Below are 12,842 nucleotides of genomic sequence, written 5' to 3'. Positions count from 1 at the left end.
TACACCCGGCTGATCTGATTGCCGTGCAGGAGCGCTCCCTTTCATCTGTAATGCTGGAAAACAGATCATGTAGCTTGAGCTCTTATCTTGGAGATGGATGTTGACAGCCAACACAGGCTCCTTGCACTTCTTCCTGTTTTTTTTCCCTCTCCCAGCTCTTAATCATTTATTTCCTCTGCTGCACCTCACTCGCATCGCCGTTGTTACTTTCCGCCTGTCTCTATACCTCTTTCTGCTTTATGCTCCTTCTCTGCCTATAAATTGCCTTGTATTATCCATGATTTCTGTTCCTTATCTTCTATTTCTTCCATTTACCTCTCCTGCCTTATCACCGTTGCCTCCATCTACCTGGATCACCTCCCATCTATCTCTTCTACCCTTTAACCTCTCCCTCCCCGTCCCTCCCCCTCTGTCCATTCCTTCTGCCTTTTTCTTCCCTTTTCACACCTTCTATCCTAATTTAATACCTCTCCCTCTTCAACACTCTTCATCACCTCTCCCTCACACTTCCATCCACACCTCTCATCCACCCATTTCTTGTTCTATCAGTCTCTTCATCGCTTGCTCTGGCCAGCTCTGAGAGCCACATGAAGCCCCCATCGCCTGATCTTGAGAAGATAGCTGATCCCACTGATGCTATTTTAAGCCTGCCATGCATACTCTCCCTCCTCTTCTCTTCCATGAAAGAGCTGGCAGCCACTGAGAGGGACATGAAACATGCATTCTTCCCTCACAACCAGACTTTCTCTTCCTGATTGTGACTTTGAAATCAGTATAATTAACTGTATTGTCAGGGGACGAGCCGGTCTGACAGAAATAGCAGATTCCTCTCCATATGCCGTTGCTAAATAGATGATTTAATTGTGTTGGGTTTTGTCAGAGGACTTGGAGAAGGTAGAAGACAAGTATTTTGAGCCGAATGTGGATTTTTTTGTTTTGTTTTTAACAGCGTGTGTCTGCATCGCTAGGAAGAAAAATGTGTGAATCATGATTCCTGCTCCATTTCCATCTCCCATATCTGATTAGGCTCTGGCTCTGTCCCAGTGAGCACCCTGAGAACTGAACCTAGACTTTAATAGACATCATCTGCATGATCAGTCAAAGCGCCTGAAGTGGAAAAGGTTCATTTATGAAGACTGGGACAGCAGAGTTTGAAATAATTATCCGGGGCAGAGGCCTTTCTGTGGCTAGGAGAGCGCATGAGTCATATGTCATATTGCTGGGACTGTCTCTCAATTTAAATATATAATAGGTCACAATGCATCATTAAAATGTCTAAAGTTTACTAAACCCTTGTTATATATTTTGCTCTGTTGTGTACTTTAACTTGCATTGCATTGTCTGACGTTTCTGTCAATGTTAACGGTGCATTTCATGGATGCCTGTCGCTGTAACTTCCAAGGAAATATAAGACGATATTGCAGAGAGTGGGAAGGAAGTTGGAGAACATGACCAAATGTAACATGAATAAAACTTAAATACATTATCTTGTACAGTACAGTTACTGCTAGAATAGGTTTACAGGCTTCAATGCTCAAAAAACACATCATTTTTCTCATACTGTTGCGTGGTGCAGCACCGTATTCCCCCTCTGTCTAAAACACTGTTTTAGCTACTGCCTCTTTAAATCCCAGTCTGCTCTGATTGGTTAGCTCACACAAGGATGAGCCAGCACCACTAATCATATCTCCAGTCACGTCTGTCTGTACATTTCAGATTTCCGAGCTGTATACCTCTGACTGCAACTGCAGTCATACAGGCCGGCATTTTGACCATGTAATGTAACTTATTCATTTCTCGGGGTTGGTCTCTTGCGCCTGGAACTTTTTTTCATTGTCTTCTTTCAATAATAAATTTTTTTTATATATGAGGGGCCTATCTGGAGAGAGACAAAAAGAGATGGAGAGAGAGAGAGAGAGAGAGAGAGAGAAGTCAGAACTTTACACCAGAGATTTATGAAAAAAACTTGAAAAAAACAACAATCGGAAGATGGAAAGCAGAAGAACAAGAAAAGGATCCACTGTTGAAGAGACTCTGGCAGCACTCCAGGAACTGAGTGATGGAGAGTCTAATGGCAGAGAAGTTTCTTTCCACTGATGTGGATTGGAGTGAGGAGGAGAGTTGAATAACACTCCCAAATCATCCGCTGATCATCATCAGATCATCCTCTGATCCTGGAAAGACTGATGGTTTCTTCCTTCTTCTTCCTTATAAATTGAGAAACACAAATACATGTCAGCTATAAATTGGCATTTATTGGCAATTGGCTGCCTATTCTGCTCTACACTCTGTGATGTTTTGTTTGTTTCCCATAATTTTGAGTAACTTTATCATACAAATACATTTTTGATGTGCTTGAGAACATGAACAATGAAATTGCATATGACAGTCTGGCAGACCATGCAGTCGCCTTAAGTGGGTACTAGGATGCTAGTAGTCCTAGTAACAATGTATCCTCTTCTTTCCAGCTCTTTCAATATGTATTTTTCATGATTTCTGGCCAAACGTAAGAAGGCTGTGAATTTTTGCAGCGCTGCAGACTTATACAACAAAAAGGGCTCTAAACGTCCTAAAGCACTTTTGATGTCAGAGTGGGAAAACACTGTCCGGGCCCCTATTTCTCTTTTCCATGCTACATATGTTTTTAATATTGATAATATTCACCGTGTTCTGAGTACATAGAGTGTTCATGTTGGAAAATGTATAATAATAAATCTAAGATGTCCATATCATTGATTCTGCCTTTAAATTTGAGTGTCTGATAAAAGAGTCAAATACGGTTTCTTTAAGCTTCCTATCTCCATTGCCAAAATGAAACCATTCCCTTTGTTCAGCGAGTTAGAAAAAGTTATTCATGTCTTCATCTCTTCCCAGCTTAATTACTGCAACTCCCTTTACACTGGTATCAGCCAGTCATCTCCGTCCCGCCTGTAATTGGTCCAAAATGCAGCTGCCAGGCTCCTGACTAGTTCCAGGAAAAAGGGACCATATTACTCCAATGCTTGCCACCCTCCATTGGCTTCCTGTATGATCCATTTCAAGGTTGTGCCATTTATTTATAGAGCCCTAAATGGACCAGCCCCATCCTATATCACAGACCTCTTAAGGCCTTACATTTCATCCAGACTCTTTAGATCGTCCGACTTGGGCCTTTTTTTTTTACCATCCTGCGCTCTAACCTTAAACTCAGAGGTGATAAATAAAGGAACCGCTCACAGCTGAAAACAATTAAACCTGACTGTAGACAGAGGTATTTAGCCATTCGGTACCATCTGCTTGCTCTCTCATCTTATGTTCCCAGTTTATACACCGGCAGTCCTGTATCAGTGTTGCAGTTTGATTGAATTTCCTGGTGGTTAGAAAGAAACAGCTTGTGTTTTTTTGTGTACTCTACTCACTTGTCATTTCCAACCTTGCACTCGTTCACCTGCCCAGCAGACAGCATTGTCAAGCTTTCTCCTTCCTGCAGATCGTCTGATTCAATCACTTGCCTGCACAGCTGCTTCTCATTTCCTCATTAGCCTCTCAGTAACTATAGTGGGAAGTTTACCCTTGCTGTTGTCAGATTGTCCCACTTGCTTTAGCACTTTGGCTGTTAGTTTCTGTCTGTTTACCTGTTCTTCCCTTACCTTCTGTCTTTTATGTTTTGCGTGCCAGCCTTTTGTTTGTTTGGTCCTTCTTACTGTCTGGCTGCTTGTTGTTTGCTTGACCTTTAAGCGAAGGCTTTTAATTGTGCCCGTTTCATCTCGTCTGTCTGATGTTGCAAGTTCTGTCACAACCTGTGACATAAGAAAAACACCAAGCTTAATCAATGATAGACACTAGTATGAAGAACACATTATACTGGGCTATATGTGGGATCTCCATTTACAGCTGAGTCTGAAATCACTTCTTGTTTACTTATTCATTGCTCTTTAGCAGTTTTGAATCATTGTCATTATGTCTCATCACTTCGTTGTGTAGAGTCATGTTTAAAATGGGAAGCACCACATTATAAGTTAGTGTACATTAAGTACAGCACATGCCGTGGACAGTACATTTTTGTGGTGCATATTTTACACTCAAAATGTGATAATTCAAATAAAATGTATTGAGAATAAATACAGTGATATAGTAACATATTTAAATAAAGTACTATAGTACCAGACTGTATGTGGACAAATCTAAATAGGATGTGGTTGGGTCATGGCCCAAAACTCCTTCTTGTACCTGTATAATAAGAAAATATCAATGTCAATACTGATGCTACTTAATGAGCTACTAAACTGAGTTCATTAAAAGGAACACCCTAAAGTGAATGTAAACCATCCCAAAATCAAAATGTTGTCTTTACTTTGTTGTTATGATCTACAAGCTAGTTGTGAGTTAAAAGTATCAGCATTTAAGTAATTTTACCTCCAAACTGCACTAAGCTGAAGTACTTAATTTATTTACTGTAAACTTGTTGTGTTGAGGAACATGAAGATTAAATTGCAGTTCACAGTTTAAATCTTCATGTTCCTCTGATCACAATCTCTCAGTCCTGCTATTTGTTGAGCTCAATTAGCCATTAGCCGTTTGCCTAGTAAGACAAACACATGTAGCACTTTGCTGCTCACAGGCTGCTGATATCTAACAACTCAGTTACTCTGCTCCTGCTGATTTCAACACAGATTTGTTGTTCGCAATTTACACTAGCAATAGGGCCTACCAAGTAAAAATAGTGGTTAGTAAGCTTACTGCGTCCATTTGGATTGTAACATTCTGGCTACATTGAACATATAACATATGAGGACCATTCATGGAGCAGTGGATTATATTCTTTTCCCTAGCTACACCTGGAGCACAGGTATGGCGTAGCGTTGTGTGAGGCACAACAAAATAGTAAGCTTCAGTTTTTGGGATTGCGTCTTCAGTTGTCGACCGAGTACAGTGCTGTGAAACAACAACTAAACCAGTTTAAGTTACGAAGCAACCACCAGCTGTTAAATACCGATGGGGTGATCAAGACCCCAACGTGGAAGCCAAACAGTATTTCCTGTTTACAGGTAGTTTAACAAAGTATTTGACAGTTTATGACCCATTTCTGTACACAAAGCCTGTAACGCATTACATTTTTCTCAGCGGTTAGTTAAGATTGTCATTTTACTAAAACCCTTTCGTCCAAGGACAACAGGATGCCTTCAGGGTCGAGCCCTGAATACAGTAAACAATAGTTTGCCATGAGCTTGATGCCATTTTGAAGCTGAGGAAGAGCTGATCAATCATCCGCTCATCTGTGAAGTATTAATCTCCAATGAATAATGAATTTAATAATGTCACTGTGTTTCTTGATAATGTATGAGCTGATGAGAACTGCCAATAAATACAAGTCTCAGTCGCTGTACAGAATGTCTTGTTTATTGGTTGTTGTCATACATTTTCAAAATTACTATATGCTTCGTATCTAAAGACTCTCAGATGAATTGTACTGTCTCTAAAGACAGACGTAGTAACACCTGGAATACAGGGCAGCTCCCACCAAGGATGTTTGGCTGTTGACAAATAACATTCGGTGTAATTTCTGGGGGCAAATGTTCCTTTAGTTTCAAGGATCAGAAAAACTTTGACTGGTTTAAATGTGTTTTCATGATTACCAAAAGAGTATTTAATTGTTGTTTTCAGAAACACAAGTACTCCCATGAACTATGATAATATGCCCCTGGTGAGAATCACTCTGTTTTGCAAGTGCACACTGCAGATTGACTTTTTATTTGATAATGTTATACACCTGTGGAGGAACAGCAGACACTATCAACACATTTGTGCTTATCTTTTTTTTTTCTTTTCTTTTTTTGCAAGTTTTCTTTTTTCTGTTAAATATCAGTTTTTGACATATTCTTTTTCACAAGAACAGACTAAGTTAAATCTGTTATAAGTTTTGTATACCAACATGCTCACAATGTTTCTGAACCATTTTTTCTTTTTTCTTTTAAGTGTCAGAACAACAATAATCAAAACAGACGCCCTTTTGTCTTGAACAGTGCCAGATCTACCATGGCCATGGTATCAGAATAATGGGATTTTCTTTGTAGTTTGCAGGTTCATCAAAGGCAGGAGGAAAAGAAGAAGGCCTGCAGTCATGAACGCAGCCTTCACTAGCAGGGCATGACTATAATTTCAGAGAAGGGCACTCCAAAACAACATAACCTGACAGACTCGACATCAGTTCACAGTCTCACATCCTTTTTCATACATCACATTTCACTTGAAACGAAACCTCAAGTCATTTATCAATAAGATTTACATGATCGTTTGTTCTTTTCTGGCCAAAAGAACTTCAATATCTTGTGCTCTGAAGGTGAAAACTGGTCGGCATGATCTACAATCTTTCTCTCTCATGACAGACACATGATTTGTGGCTGTGTTGTGCATGTAAGGTGATTTTTTTTTCTCTTTCAAATACTCTTGTTTTTTTTTTTTTTCCTTTTTGTTAACTTTATACATTGTGCAAAAACAGCTGTAGTCTACTCTAGAAGGCCACCAGGTGTCTTGGTATTCATTTTCACTCTGTGTCTGTTCAACAGAACTTCTAATTGTGTCTTGTGACAAATCTGTGTGTCAGAATGCTCTCTGATATATTTCTGTGACGGATCGATATCGTCGTTGAATTATCTTAAAGTAAACCAACCCAACACAAAAAAATGCAGGCAAAGTCGTACAGACGTGATCCCGAATATCAACGTGCTCTCTCGCTTAAACTGGACTGAATATGAACAACACAGGACCAACTACTGCAGATGTCAAAAATAAGTTCACAAAAAGCTATGCAATTGTTCTCTCTTGATAATCAGACTTTCACTTTTCGCATCAGTCATGTTTTCACCTGTTTCTTCAAACAACTGACTGCATATATTGATGGACGACATGAAAATGAAGCCAAAACATCTAATTACCCACATTATAGGTCATAAACTCCGTCCCCTCCTTATTAGCAGATGGTACATGGGCCAAACTAAGAAGTCAGAGTACGCATCAAACTTTTCTCATTGACTGCTTCTGTTATTTTAGGTAGTTTTTAATTCAATGACGCATGTTAAAGTGTTAATTGCTCAGATAAGTTTGGCTTTTGACACTTGAGGCCATAAAAAGGGAGTGTGGTGTCATGATTGATAGCTGAACACCGATTGGGGGGGCCAAGTCCCAAAAACACTTTTTCCCATAAGCTTACATTGTGAAAGAGGCGGATGTAAAACGCTGGATACATTTTTTTGAGCATCACAACCCCTGCAAAATGATTCATTTCACTGTCAGAATTTGAGCTGTTCAGTCTGTTTTTCTACATTTTGAAAGTCTAGAAGAGCTGCACCATTACTTTGTTTTAATCCCAACTCCCTAAACCGCAAGTTAGCCGCTCAGTAGATGGAAGTCTCTAGTGCATACATTATGAGGAAGGTCAGAGTATCTTAAAACTCTGAAAGTTGAACATTATAAGCTTCATGTGCCAATGGGCAACTTTTGCAGGAATGAATGGGGCTCCACCTCTGATGATGTATCCAGATGTTCCCTTATTTGATCCATGGTAGGGGCGGGACCTCAACTTCACGGCTCCACTATCCTGGATATTTTGGCTTCATTTTTGCAGTACAGTGGAGACATGTCTTCCATCTTTATACAGTTCAGTTGATTCAGACTGTTTATTGTATGTGGATCACTTTGGCCAGATAATAATTGTACCAGCACCTGAAAACACATGTTTCATGGTAAAAAGAGGACAATATTCTCAGCATGCTGTTCTCAGAAAGCTTATAGAGGCAAAAATGCAACCAGAAGCGATCTACTGCCTGGTGTAAAACTCAAATTGAGCTATTTCTTCCTGTATTTATAAGCTTATTTATAAGTCCACGTTTGAATCGTACACCTGCTGTACTGTTTGTCATCTTACAACAAAATCATGTGAAAACTGTTTCCTTTAGACCTAATCCAGAAAATTAACAGGGGAAACAACACCTGTACAAAGATTTACATAAAATGTAAGGTCATTTTTTTGTGTATATTGGCTCTTTACTCCACACATGAGATTTGAAATGAAACAGACTGTGGTGTTAAAGTCCTGATTCTCAGCTTGAGCTCGAAGGTGTTTACATCCACACAAGATAACAGGTTGGAAAATGCAGAAACGTCTCCTCCAAATGAAGTTGTCTTCTTCAATATTTGTTTGCAAATCCAGTCAATGCTCTCCAGCTGGCATACTGCTGCAGCTGTCACTTCTTACAGGCTTTTGGAGCACTTTGCATTCAGTCTGTCTTAGTAGTGAAACACAAGATCAGTCTGACTGAGGTGAAGTGACCGACTTGATCAGTCAACAACACTTCGTTGTCTTGTCTGTAACATTTGGAACCATCGCCTTTGACTGGCAGGAAAATTCACCCAGAGCTGAAAGTCAGCACTTCCACTTCATAATCATGTGTTTCATCTCAAAGCCAATGTTTTAGAGCACAGAACCAACACAACAAAACACATCACTGTCCTAACACTTTGTGACTGCACTGTACGGTAGAACAGTCACAGTTGAACGGTTTGTACCGTTGTACCTTGAGTTTTAAGCAATTTTTTTGTTTTTTTCATTCTCTTCAGGCCTGAACATACATTTTCAGATCTATTAATCTCATCTCAGCATGTCAGACTCATGTGCTGACAGTCTGTTTATGACGCTGTTGTCTTGAAAAGCGAGGAGCTTATCATTTCTTATCATGGTAAATATATATGTTATACGTGTGTATTATATTTTCCCTTATCCCTGATGGCGCAACACTCTAAATAATAAAACGAGAATGGCTGTATTACATTAGCGTCAGTCTACTGCATAACTAAGAACAGCGGAGCGGCCACACCTCATGGATTTGCATGTTATATACAGAGAGTATAATACATTATTCTGGTTAGGTATGATTTATGATGTTTATTTACATATGATATGTAGTCCGGATTAACATATAACAACCCCAACTTAAGATAAATGACTTTAAAATGAAAATGTAATATTTAGGCAATGTAGAAAAATAAGTAATATTCATCGTATTGACATGAGGAAAATGGTTTTGTATCTAGCACCTATTGCAACTGTATTATTTTATACAATAATAAACCATAGCAGATATATGGGCATCGCTGAATACAACTAGAAATTTATGATTACCCTCAACCATCTCACATACAGGAAATACAGTTTATGGGCAACACGAGGGAATTTGATAACCTATTAATTTAAAGGCCTTTAGATAGAAAAATAAGTATAATATTTTATTATTTAATATTAACATATCGGGGACACTTTTAAATAAACTCATCTTTGAATAACATTATACTATGCATATTTTGTTCTTATTTGTATGTGCTTTTAATTCAACTTTATACTTTGTGCTTTGTAAAAGCTATGATTGGTTATGAAGCCCACTCCCCTGCACTTTCATAAGCTGCAGTAACAAATCACGAGTAGTTTTAATCAAGTTCCTCCGTGAAATTGCTTTCCACTGTCCCCTCTGTTTTTATCGTCCTCCTACAACACAGAAGGTCATTCTGAACTTTCATCTATACAAGTCGATTCATCAATATTCATAACTTCTTGACCAAAGCTGCATCTTTCATCATAGCTGTCTATCACACTATTCATAAATACCTTGAGTTTTACCTGAAGCCGTGGTTCTAAGCAGTCGTTCACTAATCTTATCAGCTTCTTCCTCTTCTGGAAACTAGCTCTAAATCTAGATCAATTTGTCTAATACGTCGACCCATACGCCAGTATGAAATGTTGGCTCTCTACATTTCTGCAAACCACAGATATGTTCAGATTTGTAATCAGGAAATCACTGCCTATTATCAATAAGACACAGGGTCATGGTCCAGCCTTTTGTTTGTTTGGCAACAGAACCGTGTAAGCCATTATTTTAAGGACTTGGGATAATTACCAGTTTGTGGGGACCTAAAATATTTTTGTTGGAAAGTTGGGACGTCTCCAGCCATTTTGTCAGCTACAAAATCGGGTGTTCTTATAGAGACATCATGACATGTCCAGCCTTGTTTGTGGTGACCAAAGCAGGTATTTTAAGTCAAAACATAATCTATTCCTAACCCTAACCAGACCAGCGTTATCATAATAAAAGTTTCGACATGTCTGTGGTTTGCAAAACGTACATTGCCTACATTTACTCTGGTGGTTGGCTTGGGTACATCGGACATAATGAGGTTTTAGAAGCTTTCTTCTATGGTACTTTGAAGATCATGCTTTTTATTAGCCCCTCAAAGTCGGATTAATTTACAAAAGTCAGGTGTTGCATATTACTGCTGCATGTATTTGTTCTATTATTCTGACAATCTGCTGTACAATATGTTCAATCCTTTTTATATATGTTCTCTCTTTCACCGTCTCTCCTAAAACAGAGATTTCCATGTCAATAACACTACCTGTGTAAATAAACAATTAACTAATCTGACAATGAATGAGTTGAATGCCATTTATCATTTTTAAAAGTCTACCATCATAACGTAACATAACAAAAATGTTTTGTGTTTACAACATCAATGAATATCTTTGTACTTTTTCTCACTTACTGTGGTCTATAATTTACTTTGCAGCCTGAAATAATAAATCATTCTGTCAGCAACATTTCATCCAGTGAGAGTCTTAAATAAATAACAATCAAATTAAATTCTTGAATTGTGCTCTTTTTTCATATATATATATATATATATATACTGTATATATAATAGCTGTCTGCCATCTTTGTTTCTGTTACCACATCACAACACATCCCATTGACTCTGACAGATCCAGGAGTACATAAATGAACACATGAATAATGGCTAATTTTCACTAAATGCACAAACAGCTTGTCTTTGTCAGTAACCCAGGAGCGCCATTAATAACTGTAAACAAGAACCACATCTATCAGCTCTATCAGCGGACCCTATCATCAATAATTATTGATCGCTGTGTCGACAGTCAGGGTGGGAAGCATCTGTCTGTGTGTTCATGGTGTTAGCTTGTGTAGCAATCCTGTCCCATTCTGTTTGTATTTACTGGTGTCTTACTTGCATGGTTTAAATGACCTCATGATTGATCGCTCTGTGTGTTTGTATGTGGGAATGTATCCGTTTATTCTAGTATTATAATGAGCAAAAAACCCTATTACAAGTGTGTTTGTGGAGTGTTAAACCGGGAGTTTTCTTCATTGAACCTTTGTACTTCCCCAAGGGTTGGCGATCAAATCAAATCCTTCACTCTTTCCCTTATCCTTCACACAGTAACCTGTATTGCTCCACATCCTGCCAACACCACAAAAATCAATGCAATGCAGGGCAGTTAGATTCACTCGGGGTACGTTTGCAATATAACTGATATTACAAGAACAAAATTAATTGCGCCGCTGATGAAATCGTACCTCCTCCTGCCTCAGAAGTCCCCTAATGTTGCCTAAAAGTTAAGTAATCGACCTAGCCTTTTTACGCCACCCTGGCAGCTGAGAGCTCTGCGTGTATTTATACTGAGAGCACTGTCGAGACAGCATGAATTATTAATGGGTCCTGATGCAGATTTATCGGTGACCTCTAGGCCACCTGGGTGCGAACACACACACATAAACACACACATTCACATACTAAATCAGTGTTTGTCTTTGTGTTTTTTCAGTGAGATGATGACAGATGACACTGCGTGCAGTCCAGTAACCCTCAGTAACCCCCAGTGTAGCCATTAGCCGGCCTTCGGTTAGTTGATGGGTTCATAGAGGATGTCTTTCGCCCACCTGGACTGGTCCTCTGGGATAAATTATTCAAAGCTCTGAAGCATTCAGCAAGGTACAGCACATACTTACAGTACATACAGTAGGCCTAAACTACATACACACACATACGTACTACATATGTCAATAAGAGAACAGTCTAGTTCTGATGCTTCTTGCTAGCGTCTGTGTAGACTTTCATCCTACTGTCATAAAGGTGAAGTTTCCCCCAGAAACCGGATGCAAATGAGTTCAGTGTGATCTCCCTTTTGTTGCAAAAGTCGTGATCAAAAAACATGTAAACTGATCCTTGGCCTCATGTGTCTGCCCCCTCTGTCCTGCTGCCTGGCTCAGAGGCGGTACTTTCGCAGCAGGTCGGCCTGCCACATGTACTTCTTCTCGGGGAACCTCTCCGGGATCTTGATCTTGCGGAAATCTTGAATGCACTTTTCCAGCTCCTCCTCCACCGTCATCTTCTCTTTCGCCGGCCTCTTCTTGCAGCTGCTGGTGTCGCGGGAGCTCGCCGTAAGCGTGCGCAGCAAGTCACTCTTCCGCCTCTGGTCTGACTGCTGGATCATGGTGATGGGGCCCTTTTTCAGCGGCCTGTCCAGGGTTTGGACATTGGCATGGGGATGAGACTGGCGGCTGACAGGGCCGCAGATCACCGTCCCTTGGGGAGAGCTGGCTTCTGACTGGCTCTCAGAGCTGGAGGTGGAGAGCTCGTTGAAGGAGGTGCCGCTCTCGCCCTCGCCGTCGCCTTTGTGGTTCTTGCAGCAGCAGTCGCATGGAGGGGAGGACCAACGTGATGGACCACCTGCAAAGAGACAGAACCAGAGAGGGAGCTAATATTAGAGTCCGGGCAGAGCTATTTTTTCCAGCTTTTCTTTCTTTCAGGGCCAATCATCAGGAAGAGGAAAAGGAGACAATGACACAAAGAGTCCCACAAATTAGTCAGAAGGGAGAAGAAAGGCAAAGTAAGAAGCACTGAACAGAGACAAAGAAGAGGAGTCAGCAAACGCCAAATGGCTATCACCTAGAACAAAGTGACATGGCATCAGGGACAACTGGCTTGCTTCCAGTCCAATCATGGAAGTGAGCTGGCTG

At 40.0% G+C, this 12,842-nt stretch overlaps 1 protein-coding gene across 1 annotated transcript in view; it reads right to left on the bottom strand.

Moving 5' to 3' along the window:
* Nucleotides 1-5,363: 5,363 nt before the first annotated feature.
* Nucleotides 5,364-12,842, bottom strand: part of kctd16b (potassium channel tetramerization domain containing 16b) — an 86,103-nt gene continuing 78,624 nt past the window's right edge. The window contains exon 2 of the mRNA XM_084374042.1: nucleotides 5,364-12,552. Coding sequence (XP_084230168.1) covers nucleotides 12,089-12,552 — 464 coding nt within the window. The 3' untranslated portion in view covers nucleotides 5,364-12,088. The remainder of the gene's footprint in view (nucleotides 12,553-12,842) is intronic.

The sequence above is a fragment of the Pagrus pagrus genome (genome assembly GCF_965226575.1).
Source record: "Pagrus pagrus genome assembly, chromosome: 14".
Classification (NCBI taxonomy): domain Eukaryota; kingdom Metazoa; phylum Chordata; class Actinopteri; order Spariformes; family Sparidae; genus Pagrus; species Pagrus pagrus.
The sequence above is the reverse complement of the archived record's forward strand: the minus strand, read 5'-3'. Positions and strand labels throughout refer to the sequence as shown.